The 26,271-nt window shown below is 30.2% G+C and overlaps 1 protein-coding gene across 1 annotated transcript in view; it reads left to right on the top strand.

The window, feature by feature from the left end:
- LOC113370835 (hemicentin-1) overlaps window positions 1-26,271 on the top strand; it is a 198,735-nt gene that overhangs the window by 146,489 nt on the left and 25,975 nt on the right. The window contains exons 11-15 of the mRNA XM_026611519.1: window positions 10,270-10,431; window positions 16,023-16,196; window positions 19,161-19,274; window positions 22,903-22,936; window positions 23,080-23,138. Coding sequence (XP_026467304.1) covers window positions 10,270-10,431; window positions 16,023-16,196; window positions 19,161-19,274; window positions 22,903-22,936; window positions 23,080-23,138 — 543 coding nt within the window. The remainder of the gene's footprint in view (window positions 1-10,269; window positions 10,432-16,022; window positions 16,197-19,160; window positions 19,275-22,902; window positions 22,937-23,079; window positions 23,139-26,271) is intronic.

The raw sequence follows: 26,271 nt of genomic DNA, 5'->3' as shown, positions 1-26,271 counted from the left end.
CCATTTGTCAGTTTATGTCACCTGAACCGCGCACCTGCGCTGCTTTTCGGTTTTCGAATCAGTGTCACGATGCAACGATAACAACCTGCAACACATATCTTAATTAGTTTATTAATTAAACTATATCGCATACATGTAACCAGAGCGGTTTAGAATATTAACGATGTACACTGTGTTGTTATAACCATAGAATAGAAAGCAATTTAACGCGAATACATGTACGAGGGCATTTTGCATTATCCAATTAGTCCAACATTGTATAAGTTCGCCTCCGAATAGTAAACCCGGCTTAATAAATTCCTGAACGGCTTATATGCAAAACAAACGAAAACTCGCGAATGTTCACACTCGATTCTCAGCAGGAATGCTAATGCGAAAACTTTAAATTTTGATGCAACCGGGCGAACAGGCGGTGCGCCAGGACGAGCCGCTGTTTTTTGGAAATATTTTCAGGGAAAATACAAAATTTGGTCATTTAAATTGAAATAAATTAATTTTTACTTAATATAAAAATTCTACATGGCGAAAAATAATTTATTTGTAACTAGTGGTTCATGGCATTGGGCTCCAAGGCAAATTGCTGAAACTTTCCATACAGTAATTAAATATTCGAGAAATAAAATTAGTGGGATGCATGGCATCGTACCTTAAGGTAAATTGCTGGAACTTCCCGTAATTAAAAATCTTGGTACGAAACCCAAAAAAATACACAAAATGTGTACACGTTATTTAAATCTCTATAAAATATCTGATAATTTGATGTACGTATGTTCAATAAACATCTGTGACCGCCAAATGACATTTTTTAACTTATTTTTATTGAGAGTCTATAACCGCTGAACCTGCTTTCCCAAAAATCTAATCAGTTCTTCATCTTGTCTATACAAGTAAAATCTTTTTAAATTATTAAAATTGGACGCTCTGTGCTCTTAAAAACTGAGTTACCGTTTTCGGCACTTTTTGCCCCGTATCTTCGGAACGGCTAGACCTGCTTTCGCCAAAAACTTCATTCAAATCGGTTGATCGGTGTTTCCGAAATCGTCGACGAAAATTGTATCCGCACACACACACGCACACATACACACATACACATATAGATCCATTTTTTCTGAGGTATGCCAAAATGTTCAGAAACCTTCAAAACGTCGAGAAATGTAAAGAATTTCATTCTCGATTTTTGGTCTAATTAATGAAAATTGATCAATGATTAAGAAAATTAGCTTAAAAATTTCATATTAATTATTATAAATATGTACTGAAAATTTTCTCATTCATATTTATATTGCCATGACTTTATCAAACAAAACACTACTGTATGTTTACAAGAAATAAACAAAACCTCCTCTGCTCGAGTTGATGAATGAAGGCGTCCTAAAAAGGATCTTATCTCATATGTCTCAGAATGATCCAAAATACTGTTTCGGTTTCAATACATATATCAATTGATCTTTATGGAATTTTATTGAAAATATTGAAACTTCTGGACTTGCTTTCCCCAGAAACTAATCGTTTCTTAACACAAGTTGTTTTTCGAATCATTCTAATCGGATTGATCCATTGTCTGAAACTTTTATTTTTTGTACTTTTTACTCTATATCTCAGAACGGCTGGACCTGTTTTTTGCTTAAACACTAATCAGCACATTCCCCATCAATACGAATCGAATGTTTTTGAATTTTTCAAATCGGTTGATCAAATTTCATTTTCGATTTTTTGCGATTACTATAACTTGCTCCACGGAAAGTTAGTAAATACATTTTTAATATATGCATATTTATACCTTCATATTAGAATTTTTAATAACAATTGAAAGATGTATATTCGAATAGCAAGTTAACTGATTCGTGCCACTCCTCTTACCCCGTGTTGCATATAAAAATTTTACTTCTATAGAATAAATAATTTATGAATAAATTTACGACTTCATCAAATATTTTATGCTTCAAAACTATTGAAATTGAATATTTTCGTTCGGTCTTAGGCAAAGTCTTATGCAGCTGTGTAATGAACCCAGTTGCAAACTTAAATCTCTATACAGAAGCGCGCAGCAAGTTGCTGCGACTTACGAGAAACCGTAATATATTAAATTTAACTAAAACTATTCCAAGCCGGATGTAATGCACAAACTTAAGAGAAAATTTGTATTTGATAAATATTGAGTTATTCCGTAAACGATAAATAAGTTTCAGAAGCTGTAAAGTAGTTTGATTTATTTTATTACCTTCTTAATTGGAGTTAATGCGTGGAATAATTCATTTTGATTTTAATTACATTGATATTTCATAAGTAATGAACTAGTTCTTTTACTGTCCTTGGGCATATGATAGTTTTGTACAGAAGTACCTTGTTGTCGAGAGAGATCTCCCAAAAAGACAGTAAAAATCTATTAATATATTCAACAAACTATAATTGTTCGAGCATTATCCTTGTGGTTATATTACATTACTTGGCGACACTTCATTGAATTACCTATGAGTTTCTTCTACAAATATTACATAAATTTGTAATATTATCTCGAAGATGCACCACGGCTTTGATTAATAATTCTAATATCGTCTGCGTGATTTTAAGCAATATATTGTTTAACTTTTCGCAAAGTTGAGTAAGAATAACATTACCGTTTCACAAAAGTTAAAGTTTTGCATAATATTCTTCTCCCGTCACAAGAGAAGACTTTGTGAACTTTTAATTATCATATTTACGTCATCTCTGCCGTTATTAATTAATGCATCATATTATTTATCATAAGATGCATGCGCGCACCTTTTATGAAAGTTTAAGATTAATGAATTTCTTGAAGACTAAACAGTAGAAGGAAATGCTCTTAAGATCTTTTGTTTCAGAAAATTGTAGAAATGAGTAATTGTTCAAAGTTTATGCATATTAGTTTTGGTAGCGTATGTTGACAATGTATTTCAACTTGTGCAATAATGATCATTGACATTGACATCTTTGTTTGCAACTATTCTTATGCTATGCGAGATATAAATTTCGGCCAGTTCTATACCAAGCAGTGTTACATCAAATTTCCACTTAATGTTAGAGATCTCAAATATAATTTCAAGTGAAAAAAACCATTCAGGGGCATTACTGCAACATATAAACACTAACACTCTTTTAGACATCCATATCATAGTCTTATAAAAAAAGAAGAGTGGTTGACCTCTGGGTTGTCCTCTCAAGAAAAGTATTAGGTTAGGATGTACGAAAGCAGCCAAAGTTATAGAACTCGTAATATAACTAATATTGTCCTAATAGTTATCTCCTTTTTTCAGATCCTCCAAGAATTTTGTCAGTTGGACCAGATCGTTTGACTACTGCACCATTATTTTCACCAGCTGCTTTTGAATGTGTTGCTGAAGGAAATCCACCTCCAAGCTATCAGTGGCTCCAAAGGTATAATATTATATCAACATTAAAATAAAATTATTGAAGATAGTGTTTATTAATGTTTAGCTGAATTGGAATAAGAATATTGTCGATCTTTGTAGGCGTTGCGTTGTTGGCCTTTAAGGCAAAAAAATTATCTGATCGCCTGATAAATAATTAATTTTATAGTTGGAACAATATACACTTCTTAAGTAATTTCTTTCAAAAAGTTTTGCGTATTCCAGATATATTTCTTGTTTGGATTTTTCAAATGGAATATAGAACATTTATCCCTATTCCCCTGGTATCAAACCTTATGATCACTTCTTTTCGCAGAAATACGAGGGTTGTCTCTGAATTACTTTCAATATAGTTGATGTACTAAAATGAATTAAACATGCCACATATATAACTCATATGTCATAAAAAAAGATACGAGTCATGAGTGTGGCGCCAAAGTCGGTTCTTATGGATTTCTTTGATACGTAATAATAATATCAAACGATACTAAAGCAAAACTCAACATATAAGATATAGAAGTCTTATTCGTGATTACTTCTGGCGAAGTTTTATAAGAGAGTTAATAAAATAAATATGACTTGATAAAGTGATACATATTAAACTAAATAAATTGGTCCAAAATTTGCAAGAAAATAAAAATGCAACATTTCGTTTGCAATGCAATTTATACTTCATCATTCATATACCAAATAATAAATGAACAAAGTGGGTTTTTTCTTTTGTCATGTCTTAAATCTGAGTATATATTGCAATTTACTTACATAGTATTTTGTTCTCAAGTAATATATTTTCAACCATTCGGATAATTTTCATACTTCTCATAATTTTTCGTAGTTCTTATAATAATATATGTCCTATAAATTGGCTCGTTGGATCTTATAAAATTGCTGTTATAAGTAAATTAGGTTATTAAGTAACTTATTAATTAACTTATACGTACCTATGAAAAGAAAATCACTAAGCAAAATAAATGATAATGTAGTGCTAATTTACAGATAAGGATAATTTTGGTATCAATAAAGGTATTGTAAATCGTGCACATTTACTGAAAACATATTCAAGAGATTCCGACAGAATTTTTGGATATTTTTGAACTTAGATTAAAATAATTAAGACTTAGACTTAGACTTAGACTAATAATAATTGAGACTGATAAAAAATTGCTTCTTGCTCTTCGGTGGCGGAAACAATATTGCTAGTTGTGTTACCAATTTTTTGGTGTCAACACATGTTGATATATAATATTGGATAATTGTTCCTCTATGCAAATGCTAATGGGTTGCCACAGTTAAAAATTTTTACGTGTCACAACATGTTAATCTATAATATTACATTTTTTTTTATTCATTCATTATTTTACAGCAATCAGAACAGTACTTATATTCTATGAGCTGCATTGCTTATATATATAAACTAAAAAGAATAAACTAAATAAGACCAAATAAAAATAATAACATAAGAATAGTAACTAATAATAATAGTAATATATAATAATAGTAAATAATAAAATAATTTAATAATACTACAAAAAAAAATTAAATTAACTTAACTAACATATTTCGATGATTACTCTAAAAAATATAGAAATTGTTCCATTAAACAATTTGCTAGATTAGGATATTATCCATTGGTGATTTACGCTTGAGCCTCCTGGAATAATATTACATGAATGCTCCTTTGCGGAAATAATGATTTCAATGGGGTGCTACAGTGTTACCAATAATTTGGTGTCAGAACATGTTAATCTATAATATTGAATAATTGTTTCTCTGTGGAAACAATGTAGACAATGGGGTGCCTTAGTGTTACCAGCCTTTTCGTGTCACCACATGTTGATCTAAAATTTTGGATAAATGCTCCTCTGCGGAAATAATGTTGCCAATTTTTTGGTGTCATCACATGTTGATCTATAAGATTGGATGAATGCTCCTTTACAAATTAACAACTTAGTAACCAAATTTTGGCACTATATTTGATAAAAAATTATATTCTATTTTTGATTTTTGATTCGGTTTTCAGAACAAAACGTAAAGGCGAGAAATGGTAACATTATCAAATCAATTATCAATGTGTTATCAATGTGTTTTTATTTGTGGAAATGTGATTTCGTTTTGAAATAAATATATTATCAGAGTTTTATTAAAAATTTATTACTTTGATGTCTTTTCATACCTGATGATATCTGTTAGTAGTAGACTCAAAACGTATGCCAGATGTATTAATTTGTAACTGATTATTTTTGCAAATTACGTGCAAGGTTAATAACTTATAATCTGCGCTTGATCTATGTTGATTTTTATTTGAAGCTTTTACATGCTCGGGAAGTCTGTGAAAAATTTAAAAAAGTGACTTTTTTAGTCCATTTTCTACATATCAAATTTTTAAACGCTTATAACTTTTGAACGATTCATCATAGGTCTTTTATGTTTTCGTATTAAATATTGTTAATCAAAAGGTCTTTAACCCAGTGCAAGAATTTTTATGATACCTCCCAACATTTGCGAGATATTCGCAAAAAAACTGTTTGAAACTGTTCAAAACGTTTAAGCGTCTATAATTTCGAAAATTTTCGTGATAGGGATATGATGTCGTGGTGAATGAAATATTCGTATGTAAAATATCTATCAGTTGGTGCATTTTTATGATACCTTGAATAATGTTGAATAATTCTCAGTAACGTTTGATTGATTTCGTTTTTTATTCTAGGGAATAAAAGTATGATTTACTTCTCGTTTTACAAACATCACAAAATTCAGAGCATGCAGTCGATATTACCAATATTGTATTTTCTAATATTTTATCAAAGTAACTCTCACAGAGAATTCCTTATCCGCCACGCTCTCGTTCCATAATCCTTCGCATGAAAATTGCTAGTTGATCTCACAGTAGATTATATAATCTGGTATGTAATAATGTAATATCTCGAGTATCGCATTTTTTCATGGTGCAGACTTCAAGGGACACCCGATACAATTCTGGAGCGCGGTCGTGATGCTCGGCTCGTGATTGACAATGTCACGTACGATCATCAAGGCGAATACGTATGCAAAGTCAGCAACGTTATCGGAGGATCGCAGAGGGCGGTGCAGAGCGAGCCTATTGCCGTACAGGTCGTCGGTGAGTAATGAATTAATTGCACGAACTAGGTGTAAGTGGTACTGTAAATGTATCTAAAATTTCTTGATACTTGTACGTAACTAGTGGTGCCATGGCATCGTGCCAAACTGCTGGAATGGTGGCACTTCCCGTACCAAAAATTATTTTTTTAAAAAAAGTTTCAATTTAATTTTAGAACTCTGAAAAAAATCGATTTTTGAGATTTTTAAAATTTTTGAAAAATAATTGGCCCTTTTGAAAAGTTTGATTTTTATTATACTTTGAAATATTTTGTTAATTCTGAATCTATTTTTAAAGCAATCGCGATACGTTAGCACACACACACATACATACACTCACACACATATCCATTTTTTATAAGGTATGCCAAAATGTAAGGATATATGAAAATTGTAATTTTCAATTATTTGCGATTACTATAACTTACCCTACTATTACACTGCTGCTTGAGTAAAATGATGATGACCAATGATCATCTATCAATGATCATCTATCACTGATCATTTACGAATGATCAACTACCAATGATCAACTACCAGTGATCAACTACAAATGATCAACTCCAATTATAATCAATGCCATTTCCAATTGATGTCTTCCAAACTTACTTATAATATCTGTAATTATATAAATTCATTAATATGTTTAAAACGTTTAATGCCATCTATATATTTTATTTAAATGCGGACGTCAACTGTAATCAGTAGCTACCTGCAAACCACAGTACGAACATATGCTTGTGTGAATTATCAAATCAGTTCGAAATTTGTTAATTTGGAATTTGGTAGTTCCAAATTTGGCAACTTGGAATTCCGTGACTTGTAAATTTATGAGTTCTAAATTTGTGGGTTCTAAATTTGTGGGTTCTGAATTTGTGGGTTCTGAATTTGCGAGTTTTAAATTTCTAAAAGTTAGAACTATCTTTGAAATTTAGATCTGTCTAAAATTTAGATTTAAGTTTAGAAATGTGTCTAAAATTTAGAGATATGCCTAGAATTCAGAGATATGCTTAAAATTTAGAGATATGCTTAAAATTTAGAGATATGCTTAAAATTCAGAGATATGCCTGAAATTCAGAGATATGCCTGAAATTCAGAGATATGCCTGAAATTCAGAGATATGCCTAAAATTCAGTAATATGACCAACATTCAGAGATATGTTCAAAATTCAGAGATATGTCTAAAATTCAGAGATATGCTTAAATTCAAAAATATATCTACTTCTGAGAACTATTTCTAAAATTTACGCCACGATCATCTATATTGATACTCATTTTTTCTAAAATGTATTTTTGAAAATAAGAAGTTCAGAAACTTATCGATATTTTCAATAAATAAAAGACAATTTTTACACGAATTTATTTGTATGCCATAAACGTAATATTGTGCATGCAAATTAATCATTTATATAACCTTACATAAAAAAACATTAAATTTACCATTTTCCAAAATAAAAAAAAATTAGACACAATTATTTCCAATATTATTGTTATAATGAGGATTATATAATATGAGTATAATACTAACAATAAGTACATTATTTTAATTTCTTTTCAGCATCTAACAAAATTTTTCATTGTAGAACTTTTGTTGTATAAACAAGACATTTTACTAGTAAATGTTTATTTAAAAAAAGTAAAATATTACAAAACAGCAAAACAAAATCTTATATTAATGAAGGATTGTTAACAAAATACAGCTTGAAGCCAAAATTTACATATTCATAGACTGTATTAACTTTTTTGATATTTAATGATATCACTCTGGACTTTATGATTACTTAGTATTTTGAAAGGTTAAAAATTAGAAAAAACTTTAAATGCCAAATCCATCGACTGAATTGAAAGAAGTTGTGAAGAATTATTGATCTGAAAGTTAAACAAACTTTTATTTTTCAAGGGCTACATAACATATTTAATGATGTACTATTAAGAGCATGACTGTTTAATTGCTCACTAATTAATGTATGTACTTCGTTAATTCTTTTTTAAAATTGTGGTCCATTACAGTTACTGTTACAAAATTACAGTTGTGGCTGATTTTATGTATCCATTATTTATAACATTAAAATAATCCGCCCAATCATTCAATCCATAAATTTCAAAGTAAAAATAGGATTTTGTTCACTAAATGGCAACTTGATTACATCTGCTACAAAAAATGTTGGCACAAATATTGTAATACAAAAAAATCTTATCTACACAAAACTTTTCTTTTGAAGCACACTGTGTTATGTTCCAGTGTAATAAAATTATTCCTCATCCATTGAAAACAAACAAATTAATCCCTTCTCGAAATAGATTTTGCGCAGCGGCAATGTTCTGAATGTGTCTAGCTTAGACAAGCCGCTTAACACCGGAGCCAATCAGTGAAACATTGTTTCTAGTTGATGACATGGTTGTCGCTTTTAATGAAGCATTTGTCTTTGTATGAGCTCCAACGTCATACTAAGCCAAGGCGGAGTGATATTATGATACAATGAACCAGAATGAATAGCAAATATTTATAATTGATATAATAAATTTGATATATAATATCTTACATTTGTCGGGTTTTGTGAAAGTACTACTTCATGTGTACAGTTTCTACATTTTTTTTATTAAATCATCGAGGACCTATAAGTTATATTAGTCTCACTCAATTGAGAATGTATAAAATTTGGAACTGATTCTAAAATTTTGATTTATCTCTAAAATTTGGGACCATCTCTAAAATTTGGAACTATTTTTACTATTTGGGACTTTTTTTACTATTTGGGACTATTTTTACTATTTGGGACTATTTTTACTATTTGGGACTGTTTTTACTATTTGGGACTATTTTTACTATTTGGGACTATCTCTACTATGTGAGACTATCTCTACTATTTGGGCTATCTCTACTATTTGAAACCATCTCTACAATTCGAAACCATCTCTACAATGCGAAACCATCTCTACAATTTGGAACTATTTCTAAAATTTGGAACTATCTTTAAAATTTGAAACTATCTCTAAACTTTGGAACTATCTCCGAAATTTGGAACTATCTCCAAAATTTGGAAATATCTCCGAAATTTGGAACTATCTTTGAAATTTGGAACTCTGTGTAATATTTCGAACTATCTGTAAATTTGGAACTGTCTCTAAATTTCGGAACTATATCGAAGATTTAAAACTATCTGTAAAATTATGATCCAAATTCAGATTTTATACTTATATATAATAAATCAATGATATAATAAATCTAAGCAAATTTAATTAATATATAATGTTTTATATTTATCGTTTTTTCATCAAATCATCAAAGATCTGTAAGTTCTATCGGTGGCTCACTTAATAGAGTGACTGCAATTTTACAAAATAACTCATAGAATATTGTTCATGTTGATTGTTGTTTATTGACAGATAATGAAAAAAATAACCCTTGTGAACTTAATTTAACCGTTTTGCTACGAGATGTTTTTCCCAGAAGTGGCACTGCTGTACGAGTCAGCAAGCCAACCAAGAATTTATTGCACAACATTTTTATTTTTTTCAAGAATCACGAATAAAAATATTCTTTAAAATTAAAAACTACACTTCTAACAATTGCAATAACAAATTATAATTAGAATCCTAGATATTTTACTCTAATGGATGAAGAGCAAGAGTTGACACACTGTGTGTTGTCTATAGACGACTTTAGTAGAAAATGCGTTGAAGTTAAAAAGTTGTCTAAACGCTTGACACTGTCAATTTCCCATATCAAATAGTATTTTATGGTTTATATTTTTACTTACAGGTGCGCCTCAAGTTCTGCGACATGGTCCGCCACCAGCTCATGAAGTTTGGGCAAGAAGAGGCCAAAGTGCTTCTTTGTCCTTGGTGGTATGCGCTGATCCAAGGCCGAGGCACGTTGCTTGGGAATGGGGTTCTCTGAGGCTGGAAGCTGGTGCTGGGATAGGTAGGAATCATATAATATAATACGAGTATATATATATATATATATATATATATATATATATATATATATTAGGGTGGTCCTTAAAATGGTCATTTTCGAATTTTCTTGCTCCCAGGGGCTCAAATGGTTCCAAATAGATAAAAAACAATTCTCTGAAAGTTTTAGCTCTTAATATTAACGTTTAGATAGAGCGCAATTCAATCAAAGTTTTGTATGGAAATAGCATGGAAAAATTTTCAAAAATTTAAAAAATGGTTTTTAGATGTAATTTAGTGAACAAATGAATGAATAAAACTCATTCATTTGTCGCTAAGTTATACCTAAAACATTTTTTTTTAACTTTCAAAAATTTTTCCATGCTTTTTCCATACAAACTTTGATTGAATTGCGCTCTATCTAAACGTTAATATTAAGAGCTAAAACTTTCAGAGAATTGTTTTTTATCTATTTGAAACCATTTGAGCCCCTGGGAGCAAGGAAATTCGAAAATGACCATTTTAAGGACCACCCTATATATATATATATATATATATATATATATATATATATATCATTTTTTGATATAATTGATAACATCGATGATCTTTCTCTTATACATTGTTGAACAGTAATCAGAACATGTTGTTTGTTACTTGAGTAAAAATGTGTTACTTGAGTATGAAAAATTGACATAGTAGATGATTCTCCATTGAAGATCATTAATTTCTTAAAGAAGATAAGTTATATTGTTGACTCACTCAATGGAGTATGTGGAAAATTTGGAACTATCTCTAAAATTTGGGGCTATCTCTAAATTTTGAAACAATCTCTAAAATTTGGGACTATCTCTAAAATTTGGAATTATCTCTAAGATTTGGAACCATCTCTAAAATTTGGTATTGTCACTATATTTGGAAACCATTTTTAACATTTGGAATCATCTCTAAAATTTGGGACCATCTCTAAAGTTTGTTGCTGGCTGCTTCCTTTTCAGCCTTCTGTCTTGAGAGTTTGGCAGCAACGGTGACATCGATGATCTTCAATTTCGTTTTGGTAAATATAACTATGAATTTTCTATTAAGGATTACTAGTTCCTTAGAGAAGATCTACTGATTGTTTCTTTTTCAGTCTACTTTCTTGAAAATATAGTAACATCTATGATCATCAGTTTCATTACGATTAATGTAACCCATGAGGAAACATATAGGCTTTCTGTAAATATTTTAATTGAATTTAATTAACAAATCAAGACTACTATAATATCAGATTATACAGACTGAATTTTATATCGAATAAAAAAATAACTACTGAGTTGTTTTTTCCAACATGCCCTTGTAGTAACAATGTCCCTTTTCGGCCGACTATTGTAAATTCATCAAATTTATTCAATGTCCTTTACTGGACAGTTGTAAATAAAAGAGATAATAATAAAAAAAAGATTATACTTAAATGAGTTATTAGTAAGCTGAAAAACTAAATACTAGATTTCCGTATTTATCAAAGCAAGTAAAATCCTTGTCAACTCGAATCTCATTACTGTTACTTACACAAAGGTGCTTTTCCTTATTCTATCCAAACCCGATTTGGTTCGTGCGGCGAATTTAGGGCACACACGCTATGAGCATATCGGATCGTTCAATTTCGTACATTTAGCCTCTTTCTCACGGGACGTCGCCGGTCATCAAGCAAGGCTGAAGCAGGTGGCGAAGAATCGAAACTGCCCCGGAATTCAATTATGGTAACGCTGCCGAGGATTTTGCGAATTCGGACGAACCGAAAGGGAAAAGTTAGCGCCTTGTGATTTGTTATCAGTGTTATGTGATTTATTTTCTATGCCACAAAGATAGATAGTGAACTTAATGGCGCTTAAGAATGAACAGCAGTTGTGAAATACTTTTGGGAGATTTACGATTGGGCTTTGACCGATAGATAGAATTATTGAATTGGATTTAGTCTTCTATTTCAGATATTATTGATAAAATAATTAATACTTTTTGACTCACTTGTAAAACATTGTCATGTATAAAATTGTGTTTTTCTAATAATTGATACACACTTTTTGCACACAATTGTTTCCTAAACGCTTTCTCGGTTGTAAAATTTACGTCGTAGTTACTTTATTGCTCACAGTTTTCTTATATCTTTACTGAGATTTATTGATTTGTATTGTTTTCTTCTTGCACCACTGTTAGAAATACTATGTTAGTTCAATTGATCCGGTTTGCAACTTTGTTTACTCGTTGAATTGTAACCAATATAAACTTGCGAGTAAATAATTGTATTGTAAAATAATACAATCCTGTATATTAATTTTGAGATTTGAAAAATAATAATTTGAAATATTTTGTAGATACAGAAAATCTTAATGATATTTCTTTCTAATTTCAATTTTTGTTACGACTGTTCATAAATTATGGTAACATTATAGTTTTGACTAAAATACAATAGAAAATAATATATAGTGTCCATTAAAACGCCATTCAAATGGTTATAATATAACAGGGTAGAGTGGGGCTTGAAGGTCCGCGGGGAGAAAAGTCCACCTCAATTATCTTAAAAACAAGTGAAATGTAGATTATATAGTGTAAAAATACTTTAAGAAAGCAATTATACAGGGGATAAATTATATCAATAAATTTTCCGATAGATAACTCTGATGATGAACAATTCTTCTGACAAAGTTCCATACAAAAGTTGTGTCCAGTGCGATCTTTATAAAAAATGTGCCCATGAAATATTTCATTCAAACGAAAAAGTTGTATTTATCTCATTTGTAATGATTGTATTTTAAGAAACCATTAGTCTAATCTTAATAAACTAAACAAAATATCAAGATTTATAAAGAATTAAGAGTTAATAATTTTTTTGTTTATTATGTGAAAAATTAAATTATGATTTTGTTGTACAACCTAATAATTAAACTATAATGCATGGATTAATTAATGTAGCTATTATTCCATAAAATTTCTTTAAATTCAAATTAAAATGGTGGATTTTTTTGTCTTTTGGCTGACCCTTTCCACCTCGCCTATGGGGTAAAAAGGACCAATGATAATTTTTTGAATAATAAGAAAAGAACATAGTTTTACAATTAGCTGTGAATTAGTTTAATGAACTTAGTTAGATAGTTGTTTGTTTGGTATGCGTTATTTGTTCTTACATAGTTAGATTGATTTTCACAGACTAATTGCTCAAAGTCAAATTGGACCATTGAGCCCTGCTTTACCCTATTAATTTTTTTGAATTACAGAAATTAAGCTAGTTTGTTTAGAATATGCGAAAAGTATTCATTGTAGTAACCTTTATGTTTGTCATATTCTCTTATATATTTCTTCAATATACAGTCAAACATATTGAAACAGGGTTTGAATTTTACAAATCTCACATTGATTGATCAAATTGCTAGGAATCCTTTTGTTTCTGAAAACTTCTGATAAATAAACAGTCTTTAATTAGTGTATAATTGAAGAAACAATACGTCGATTAAATCCAAAGCAAAAGGTCCTCAAATTCCACTTGGTATTCAGTGTATTTACTCTTGATAACACCACGGTCCTTAACAACGTCTCAAATGAATTCGTTAGCCATCCTTTGATAATTACGACAATTAGCTTGTGTTTGCAGAGCTTTGACTGCGTTCCGATTGACGCTTTATATATGGTCCATAACTAACGGTTACGTTCTGTGAACATTCCTGGTTTTCGGACTACCCTCTACCTCTACTAAGACTGGAGTAATGACCTCCCCTATGTTGTGTTTGCGGTGATAGAATACCAGAACAAACATCTCAATCCACCTATTTGTTGAAGTGGCCGTAACACACGGAATTGCACACAGCTATGCGCTCTCGAAATGAATCCTGGAGAAAGGAGAAAGCGGTCTCTTGACGGCGAGCTGGAGATTTCAAAGAGAAATGCCTTGCATCAGAGCTGCAGCGTTTGATAGCCCGAGACAGTTGATAAATAACCACGTGTTTTTCTTGTAACTAATGAATTCTTGAGCGGACATCGTACGTTGCTTGATTTTTAATTTCTAGTAAATGAAATTTTTTGTTATCTTTACGTTTCATGGGTTTCTGAACTTTTTTTGCATGCCTCATTGTTGAAAAAAAAGATGCATTATGTGCTTATGCATATTTATGTGCCAACAATTTGTAATATTTGCAAAAAAAACGAATCTGAAAATCTTTGCTAATTTTTACGTTTCACAGGTTTCTGAAGTTTTTGGCTTACTTTAGAAAATATGAATGTATGTATGTGTGTGCGGATGTATTGTGCGGGCACAATTTTTTGTCCTCGATTTCGATCAAACCAGGATCAAACGATTTGAATGATTTAAACAACGTTCAATTTCTATTGACGGGTATACGTGCTGATTAGTTTTTGGCAAAGGCAGGTCGTTTTGGAGATTCGAGACAAAAATGCAAAAAATGGTAAATCAGTGTTTGATAGAACGGAGTGTGCGATTTGAATGATTCAAAAAACATTTCACTTGTATTGAAGAAATAAAGATTCATTTCTTCAAATTCAATGAAGATCCAACGGTTTAAGATATCTAATAAAAATAAATTTAAAAAATGCCATTTGGCGGTGAAAAATGATCATTAGACATATTTACATCAAATTATCAGATATTTTATAAAGATTTTAATAATAAGTACGCATTTTGTGTAAATTCATGTGGGTATCATTCTTCGAACATTTCACAATCAAAAGTTACACGATGATCTTAACATAGAATTTGTAAAATCAAAAGTTACACGATGATCTTAACAGAGTTGTAAAAATAAACAAGGTCAAACATTTTCAAAAACTGGAACATTATTCAACCTTTAGTCACTCATCTTCTTGAGACCCCAATTTCAAGAAGACTGAAAAATAATCTGCAAGATAATATTGAAGACTTTTAGTACTACCAGATCGTTGTAGATATGAACAAAATTGGTGAATCATTTATTGGAGTGATTCTCCAACTATCGATATAATATTTATTACAATAATGTGTCTCTGAAAATTTCTCAGATTTCCGACCACATAGAAGCTTCAAATCAAAACTTACACGAAGATCTTAACATAGAATTTATAAACAGAGTTATAAAAATAAACAATGTCAAACATTTTCAAAAACTGTAACATTATTCAAATTTAATAGTCTTGAGACACCAATTTCAAAAAGACTGAGAAAGAATCTCCCCAAAGATAATATTGAAGACAAGATCTTTAGCGCTACCACATCGTTGTAGAAATAAATAAAATTTGTGAATATTTATCACAATAATTTATGTATGTGTATATTTTTTTTGGTAATCAAAACTTTAAGATGCGCATATATGTATGAGTGAATTATATAAGCCAAGTAGCTCATAGAATGGTACTATATTCTGATTGCTATTGAAAATAAAATTTAAAAACAAAATAAAAAACAAATGTGGGTAAATTGTTATGCATACAACAATGACAAAACAATTCTATGTCCTATGTCCTATTAGTCCTACATGCTGGCAAAAAAATCTCAAAAAACAAAAATATACCATGACCTTGGATTTACTTCCTACCGAGTTTTCCCAGGTTGTTTTCAGAGTATTTATATTTTATTATTTTGCTCATTTTCAGGGCGATATCACGTAGATGAAATGGTTCAAGATTCGCGAGAGGACTGTTACAAATCCACACTTCATGTGAATGGTGTCGATTCAGCGGATTCGAGACCCTATTATTTGGTCGTTGAAAATGAACGAGGAGCGGACAGGCATGCTGTCACGCTTAGAGTGGACGGTGAGTTTACAGGTGCGAGGTTTAGGCAAATTGCACAAAAAGTTTTACGGAATGCATATTTAGGAACTGCATCATCCGCTGTTTAATTGTACATAAAAATCTTTGTTTTGGACTTTTACTTTCATATTCAAATCATTCAGTTTTCGCTTTATGGTAACGAATTTTTTGTACAATGCAATGTTGCCTGCCAGATGTATTCATGTATTGATCATACATATTTTAAATTTATCATATACTTATACGAGTATTAATTTTAAATTTTTTATATAAATTATATTTTATTTGAAATATGCTATTAGCATTTATAGTATCTAATCATATCTATCAACATATATTTATGCTTTTAATCAGTGGTGTTGTGCTAATATTTTTTTTGCCGGAACGCTAAAATTTAAAATCCGGTTCAAAAAATTTGATATATTTCGATAAGAACTCACAAATCTAATATATTGACTTTTTATATAATTAACTCTATTATACACAGCTAGTCTATACATTAAATTGTACAAGTATGAGGAAATCATTGAGTACATAATTTATATTCTTCAATGACATTAATCATATTTATTCTGGTATTATTTGTATTCATTAATACCTACGGGTATTCAAGTAAAAGTACTCAAGATTTATTACAATATTTTATAAGACTTAACCTAATAATATGATAGATAACCTATTACCTATCATACTATATTATATTATTGTATATCATCGATAAATATCTATTATCTATCATACCGTGAGATACCTATACCGTCATTATCTTATTATATACCTACAGACCTTTACTTCTTATAAATACTACTGTCTAATTTATATATTCACCTATATTATATAGGTTTACCTTACGCCCTATGTATTATTTCTACCTACCTATTGTCTATACCGGGAATTGAACCCGGGACCTCCGCGTGGAAGTCGCGCACCTTAACCACTACCCTATCGGATACCCCCACTAATAATATAATATGGGACGCACTGTTGTTTCCGCGGGTCATTTTCTAATTAATTAGGTAATTAATACTAAGGTGGCGCGACGACACGCAAAAAAAACGGTTGATTGTAGCGTTACGGTGGTGTAGTGGATAAGGTCGTCGCGTGCCACGCGGCGGACCCGGGTTCGAATCTCGGTAGGGTTAATGTAGCGTGTAAAAAAAATATAGGTAATAGGATATATAGTAGATATAGGTTAGGTGTATTCGGTACACAATGTAGGGATTTGAGAGTATATAATGAAATATAGCGTATGGTACAGATGTAAGGCGTGTAGTATAGAATGCAACGTATAGGCACACGTAAGGCTATAAAAATACATGAATAGGAACCTATGATGTAGATGTTAGCGTATAAGAAATGCGAATGAATGTAAGATTTGATTTATAAATATTATTTTTTCTATAAGAAGTTCATACACCTCAATTTGTTACTAAATTAAAAACGACTTTGATAAAACCAGTGGTTTTGTGCTAATATTTTTTTGCCGGAACGCTAAAATTTAAAAACCGGTTCTAAAACCGGTTTTCATTTTTTTTCAGTTCCGTTCAAAAAGGAAAGAAACAAAAATTATTACAAAACCCATTTTGTGCACATATATGTATGTTTATTGCAATAATAACATTTAATAAAAATTAGTTGAATAATAACGTATAAAATTTACTTATTAAATCATTTTCTGTATGTAGCGATGTTTTTATATTTTTTCTTGCCGGAACGCGTTCCGGCTCAAAAATGATTTGCCGGAACGACGTTCCGGCGCGTTCCGGCTCGACAACACCACTGCTTTTAATAAACTTTTTATACATTCTTTTCAAATTGCACTGCTTATAAAGTATAATTTACATTAATTTTTTTCAAAATGATAGTGAAGTAAACAACATCATATAAAATATGTTGCAAAGTAGTGATCTGCCGAAAATTATGAAACACCATAAGGCCAGTAAATCATATGTAACTGTTGATTATGCAAGAAATGACAATATCATATCAATGAAAATGATTTCCATTCAGCTCTCCGTTTAGGGGGCGACCATTAATAATCTGAAGTTTTTAGGGAGAGGGGGGGGTTTGACAAAAAATCACGAAATATCACGTGAGGGAGGGTGGGGTAAAGCACGGTATCACGTGTATATATTTTTTACCTAGATTTTTTTTTAAATCTAAACATTTAAAAAAATCAAAAATTCTACAATTTTTTTCTTGTAAAAATACACGTGATGTTTGATGGCGGAGAGGGGTAATTTTGAATCACCACGTATCACCAAGGGGTAAGGGGAAAATTCCTTAAAAAATCGATCACGTGATTAATTGACGCCGCTTTAGATTGGATCATTTGTTGATCATAAAATAAAATAAACGCTATATTAATCGACTCAAAATTCTAAATATGGTTCTATATGCTTTGGTGATGCAGAAGCATTTGGTTGTCTATTATTGTAAATTAATTTGAAAATGTGTTTGAACCGTGTTTGAAATTTAATAATTTTTAATAAGTATTATGTTGGTTACATACATTTTGATCACATTTACTAAAAAAATACATCGATAATTTGAAGTAAAACTTCTTTAGGCGTGACTAGAAATAGCGTAATAATATAAATCTGTATAATGGTCGACACTAATAAATGTGTGCTCACGAGTGTTACCATATTACTAATAAACATTATTCAAAATTAATTTTTACTAAACTTAAATTTTCTACTTTGTACAGTAGCAAATAAATTTTACTTCAATCGCGTGTGAACCTTACGCGCACTCTTTTTTGTCTCAGGTTTTATTTGTCCATAATATAGGCTTTCAGTTGAATCGTATCAAGTTTTTCCGATTCTAATCTTGATTTAAGGATTATCTTTATTTATGTCAATTTATTATAAAACTTCTCGAAAATTAACGACGTTATTGTTTACCACTATCAGTTTGAAGTAATTTCACCTATATAAAATAAATGTGTCTACCTATTTCAATGTCATTTCTTTATAGAGCCTTTAGCCATGAGCGTGCTGTTGGGCGTTGCAGGGGGCTGCCTGGCCGGTCTAATACTCCTGGTCTGCCTTTGCGTGTGGGCTATGCGCTCCGAAAAGTGCTGTTTCCGCAGTAAGTATTCAATATAAGTTAAAACTTAATCAAATTTGAAAGTACATTACGTTATTTAAGATAACATATATACTGATAGGAGTTCAAATAAGTATTACTTTCACATAGCTTAGTTTTAATCGAAACGCAATAAGCTATTAGTTGATATCTAAGGTGACGAGATTTTGCAAAGTCGAAACCGGGACGGCAGTTTTTAGTTACGTTAATCCGGAAGGGTGGGGAGGGCTTTAAAATAATAATAAGCTATTTAAGGATGCAATAAAAACAGTTTTTTTATATAAATCAATTTTTCTAATCAGAATTGCGAACTTGTAGTAAGAACTTTATTATTATCGATCATATGTAATACTTTTTTACTTATTAATTTTCTAAAAAACCGCGACAATCCGGGACAAATACGGCTTTTAGAAAAACCTGGGAGACAAAGTGGAAATCCGGCCATCAATGGTTATCTTAATTATATCATAAAAATAAGATTTAGTTGGTTTCTAATAGAATTATTCACAATCAGTGGCATTCATATATACGAGTTAAATTCGTTCTGGACCACACTCGTATGTCGAAGCAATTTTTTCTATATAAATACATCAAAATTCCATTAATTCGTTCCAGCACTAGAGTTTTTACTAAATTTTTTATATATAATAATTAGATTTACAATTTATGAATTTAATTATGATTTTTTCCTGTTCATTCAAGATGTTTTTCAAATGAATTAAACATGTTTAGTTGAACAACTGCAATGCTCAAACTGTGGCAATTTTTTTTGAGTGATTTTTACCACAAATTCAGACTTGAAAAAGCTTCTTATAAATTGTTGTAAGAGTCTTAGCTAGAGTTATATCTTTTATCAACTCCTTCGGTTTATACAAAAAACATGCCTATGATATTTGCGCCCGTAAATTCTCGCTATCTTCATATTTTTCAATAATTTCTTCAATTAAAGAGATTCAAGAGATTTTTACCTTATACCCATGGTTGTAAATGTGCATAATATTTTACAATTGTACATAAAGCAAAAAAAGCGAACTGAACATACATAACTGAGAAATCATTATTAATGCATAGTTAAAATTCTAAAATTTAAAATAATCATTGATATACGTCGTTACTACATTATTAATATTAAATTATAATTAAATTGACTAACTACTAACTAACAATGAAAAAATTTACTATCATAAAGCAGCCAAAATATCTATGGTAAACAAATCTTTGTTCCAGCTGACGAAATTTTTTCATATTTTGATATTCGTAGTGTATTATTATTAACACTTTTCGAGAAAACTCTTACTTGCTCAAAGCTCGTAATTTGAATTTTCAAGCAAACCGCTCCTTTGTCGACTCGTATTTCAAAACACTCGTATGTCAAGATGCTCGTAAGTCAACTACTACTGTATATTATAATATACTCTTGTTTTTTCTCATTCTTGTGAGTCATGATCAGCTTTTATGGCTAAAGTTCATTCATAATTACAAGATTAACCCCGCAAAGACATGAAGACTAGCATATTGTCCTAAAAAATAATGTATATTTCGATTGACAATAAAGATATGCAAAAAAAAACTAATGATTACAAGATCAATATTTTATTTTTTATCTGGTAAAGTTGCAAACTCATCTCTGAATTTACTTTGAGTTCTATTGAACGGTTCAACATTATATATTTAGCAGCGTTAATATATGGAATTTAATGTTTCGTTTGAAGTGCATCTACTTTACAATGTATCCAGAGCACTTTTGTTTTATTTCAAATCATGATTTCCTACAATTTAACTTTTATCAACCCGATATGCATAGAGGAGAGTATCGTGCTGTTCGAACCGCCTATCTACTCGAAATTGGCCGCCGAGTCGCATGTGAAATTTCATTGAACGTGCCGGAATGTATCAAAGTCACGATATTTTCACAGTTGCGGTATTATTCTGATTGCCCGTTGCGGTATAAAGATATATAGATAGATTTGTATGTATATATAGTGTATTACAATGCTGTGCCCTAGTACGTGATATATGTTTATTTTGCGGAATGGAATACTTCTATTTGCTGCGTTTCGCGCTTTCGTTTTTATGGGGGATATTTATGAATTTGATTCTATTTTATAATACTGTCGCACGATACTTATCATGGGGAAAATTAGAATACGTGAAAAAGTTTCAAAAATATTAGAGAAAATTATTTTCATATTAGGATCTTAACCAGCGTTTGTAATCAGCTACATGGTTTCTAATGATCCGATTAGAGTGCTTCCAGAAACATGTTATTTTTGATCAGGCTATATTTTGAATTTTGTGCGATATACTCGCCAACTTATAGGATTATTGAAATAAAAGTTTTTTCTAGTCTAAATGACAATTCTTCTATGCTTTAGATGCCAATCTAAGCAATTGTCGTCCTATAACTAACTTGAAATCTGTTGGATCATTTGGGAAACGTGTCGATAAGTTCTTGACAAAGATTGGCTAGGCTATTTCTTTGTAATCCATTGTTAAAACAAAATAGACGATTTTTATGAACATTTGTATGGCAATAAAGCATCTGATCTAAATGTACTAACTAAAAATTATGTTCGGACGTACTTTAAATTCATTATATTGGCTATGAAAGCGGCAATCTTCATGGCATTGAGCTTTTACAACGAAAGTTTCTATCCTGTAGGTAGGTAACGGATAGCGGTACGAATACAAATTTTTGTCGACGATTTCGGGAACACCGATCAACCGATTTGAATAATTCAAAAAACATTCAGTTTTTATTGATAAGAAGACGTGCTGATTAGTTTTTGGCGAAGCAAAAAGTGCCAAGAACGGTAACTCAGTTTTTAAGAGAACGGAGCGTCCGATTTTAATTATTCAATAAAAATTTTACTTGTATTGACAAGATGAACAACTGATTAAATTTTTGTAGTTGTCGACTCTCAATAAAAATAAGTTAAAAAAATGTCATTTGGCAGTCAAAAATGTTTTCTGGACAAATGGACATCAAATTATCAGATATTAATAGAGATTATAATAATGTGTACACATTTTGTGTAAATTTTTTTGGGTTCCGTACCAAATTTTAATTACGGTACGGAAAGTTCTAGCAATTTGCCTTGCACCCCACTAATTTTTTTTTGCACTGCTGATGAGACAAAATGCGGATTCCATTCATTTAGGTAAATTTAAATTTAGTTTGTGCATGGAGATGCACATGTGTATCTATTAATATGATATGAAGGTCTACTTTCAAGATATTTTTGCATTTTCATTTAGTATAACAGCGAACATCAAAAATAATGCCTCTTATCTTGCATCATATATGTTCCATAATATATCTAATGTTATGATTTCTAATATTATATAAAAGCACGAGAATCAATAAGAGAAAACTTAATGGGTTTTGATATTACAACTTTGATAGACGCATTTCATTCATTTTATCGCCGCAAATACTTCGAATATTAAGGAATGATAATAAAGGAATGCCATAAAATTTTATGATAAGCAGTAGCTAGAATTTATCTAATATCCATCATAAATATTTTTACATTCGGTTAATAATAGTAGTAATTAAGTAAAAATAGATTAAGATAATTAAGACCCTATCAATTTCTATAAATTATGATTGTAAATTTTGTTATTTCAGAAAGAAGAGATATGAAAGCAGGGGAACTTGATAGGTAAGTCATTTTACAATTTTTTTTATTTATTTACTTGACTTTTAATATAATGTTTGAATGTTCTCTTACATATATGGTTTCTGCAATCATATTACTTTCCATTATTAACTAATCTGGAAATCTATAGTTCTTGGATTTATAAGGTTGCGTGATATATTAAAGTTGTTAACTTCTCGAAAATGTTTACTTCTCCTTTCGACCGGTAATTCGATTTTCTAATTTTAAGTATTCTCGATATTTCAAATCATTCTAAATCGTTTGAGACCAAAATTGGAAAAAGTATGTGTTTACATGTGAACCAAATTAGATTTTTTGTCCATGTTTCTCAAAAACTGCTGTATCGGTTTCAATCATTTAAAAATCTTTTAGTGAAACTCCATAAGGATTCGAGCTTATTAGTATTAGTACGATCGGTAGAGTCGTTTCGTTAGGATTTATACTGAACAGTTTTTCGTAAAAATCGGCCGTTTCTTCATAACGAATTGGCGAAAAGAATGTTTTTGTGATTTTGATTAAACCTTTTATAATAACAGACTTAATGATCTGAAATTGGTTTAATTATAAAAATCGTTGATGTTTGGAATAATGTGTCTTGCAATATTTTTAAACTATAGTATCATGATAATTTTAAGAGTTGCTAAATTTCAATTCATATTGATTATATTAGTATACCAGCACGTTTTTGCACTTTTCCTTCAGGCAAAATGCCACTTACACTATATTACAGTCATTAAATTTGTTATTTTTTTTTAGTAAAATCCACAAATTAGCTAAAATTTAAATCTTGCTGTATTGAACCTTATATATTAAAAAATCCATAATATTTTCTATAGTTTATCTTCAATGTTGAAACGTTGTTCGTGCTAAAATTTGCAGAAAATAATGAATAATTTTTGTATTTGAAATAAAAAAAATCATTGAAAAAAAAAAAAAAATTATAGATGTTGATACATACTTGTTAATATCAATTTTAGTTTTAAAAACAATAGAGCTAAACTCGTATATTGTCGGTTCCGAGCAATTTTAACTAATTAATTGTAAACACTCTAAGTTTTTTGTTTGTTTAATAAAATATGATTTAAAAAAACTTAGAACGTCTCTCGAATTGCTACTTAGACGTGTCCTTTGTTTAATCACAATATTTCAGAAATAAAAAATACTCTCATACTTGCGACCAAATTATGAGTAATTGTTTTTAAAGCTTGATATAATAATACTAAGTTTTTTGTTATTTAATTTGTGGCTTCTAAGGTTTAAAAATCTTTTTTTAAGTTTGAGTAGAGAGAAGTTACTTCTTCAAGAAGAAGTCACACTGATTTAAATTAATATATACACTGGTATAAAAATCTAAATTAATATATACAAAACCTTTCTGTGAACCATTGCAGACTGATAAAATATCAAATACTATTGATCCGATATGATTTCAAGAATCAAAACACTTTCATCTATCTTTTATATTTGGCTATATTTGTCATTTTCCATTTATACAGTGAAAACCGACTTTTTTCACTAAAGCAACGGGTTTCGAATTCCATAATTTTCGCCAAGAAAAACGGTTTTAAAACCGGTTTTTGAAAACCGGTAGTACAATATAGTTTATTTTGATAGAAGTTTCTGTAACAAACAAAACCCCTTCCTCTCAATAATTGTATGATGTGTTGTACCTTGCTAAAAAAGATCTCATAATCCATTTTGCCATGCATTTTATTAATATTACCAATTTATCTTACCTTGAACATGCATGATAACCTATATCTTCATTAAACCCTTTGCATATGGTATATCGATTTACACCAAAACTATTCGGAAAAATGTGTGGGTACAATTACATATATTTTGTTAGAACTTTCTATAACAAACAAAGCATTTTCTCTCAATAATTGTATCACGTGTTGTTCCTGCTAACAAAATCTTCTCATAATCCATGTCGTTACGCCCACGTAGTGGACTTATTCGATTTCCCAGTCAGTTCGGGGTGTTCGTAACCAAGAAGGGATAATGAATGGAATTGCTCGGTTGTAAAAATTCCACACGATCACATACGACGAACAATCCGCACTTTAGTGTCCTTTCCTTTCTGGTCAGAGTTCAGGAAAAATGTTATATTGTGGGCCGAACATTACGTACCTTCATATATTCCGACACGGTTTCTTTGTGTTTATATACTTGTCGAGTTTTTGCTCCTACTGGAGAGTATTCGGAATTCGGGATTCTATATTGTTTCAGACGAGTGCTGTCGTGGATGTTCATATATATTTGGTGACAAAAATAATATATATATATATATATATATATATATATATATATATATATATATATATATATATATATATATATATATATATTAGAGTAATCCTTAATATGGATGTTTTCGAACTTCCTTCCTCCCAGAGGCTCAAATGCTTCCAAATTCATAAAAAATATTCTCTGAAAGTTTTATCTCTTAATATTACCTTTAAGATAGTCCGCACTCCAACCAAAGTTTCTTGGTTCATCTTCCTAAGTAAATACTTATTTTATGAACAATATAAAATTTTTGTTATAATTTTTTTTATTTCTGATCAAAATAAGCAAAGACAATGTTGATCTCAAAATTTTGATTCACTTGTCTATAAGTTATAAAACAAATTAAATTTAACCATGTTATTTCCATAAAATTTTTGGTTGAAGTGCGAACTATCGTAAGTTAATATCAAGAGCTAAAATTTTTCAGAGAATTGTTTTTATCAATTTGGAAGCATTTGAGCAATAAAATTCAAAAATATCATATTAAGGACCACCCTAAAGAATAAAACGGGACATAAAGGTCTACGGTAAAAAGACACACCACCGTTTCAAAGTATGGATGCCTGTTTTAGACCTGTTTTACGACATGGATTATGAGAAGATTTGATAGTAATAATTATTGATTAGTAATTTTATTAATAATTTTTCGTGGTACAATAATATTTGGAGGGAAAGTGGTTATTTGTTTATAGAAACGTTTTTCCAAGATTAATGTAATTAAACACATTTTCCTTACAGTTTTGGTGTAAATGAATATATCATTTTGTATAATGATAAACAGATAGTCATAAAGTATAAATTTGTTATTGATATTATTTTAAAGTAGAGAAAAAATCAAATCAGAACATGACTGGACACATCTGTTGTTAGTCTTTTTGTTTGTGAACTCGTTTGTTTAGTTTACAAAACCTGCGTATAGTTTACGTTTACGTTAGTTAATTGTTTTATAAGATATATATTATTATTTTCAAGTTAGATCCAACAGTTTTTTTATAACCTCTGGAATAGCTTATTTGCGGTTGAATAATAAGAACCACCTAAATGCT

The sequence above is a fragment of the Ctenocephalides felis genome, unplaced genomic scaffold (genome assembly GCF_003426905.1).
Source record: "Ctenocephalides felis isolate EL2017-DRISC unplaced genomic scaffold, ASM342690v1 CF-g0.4_SCAFFOLD_01492, whole genome shotgun sequence".
Lineage (NCBI taxonomy): Eukaryota > Metazoa > Arthropoda > Insecta > Siphonaptera > Pulicidae > Ctenocephalides > Ctenocephalides felis.
Note: the sequence above shows the minus strand (reverse complement) of the source record. Positions and strands in the feature narration are given on the sequence as shown.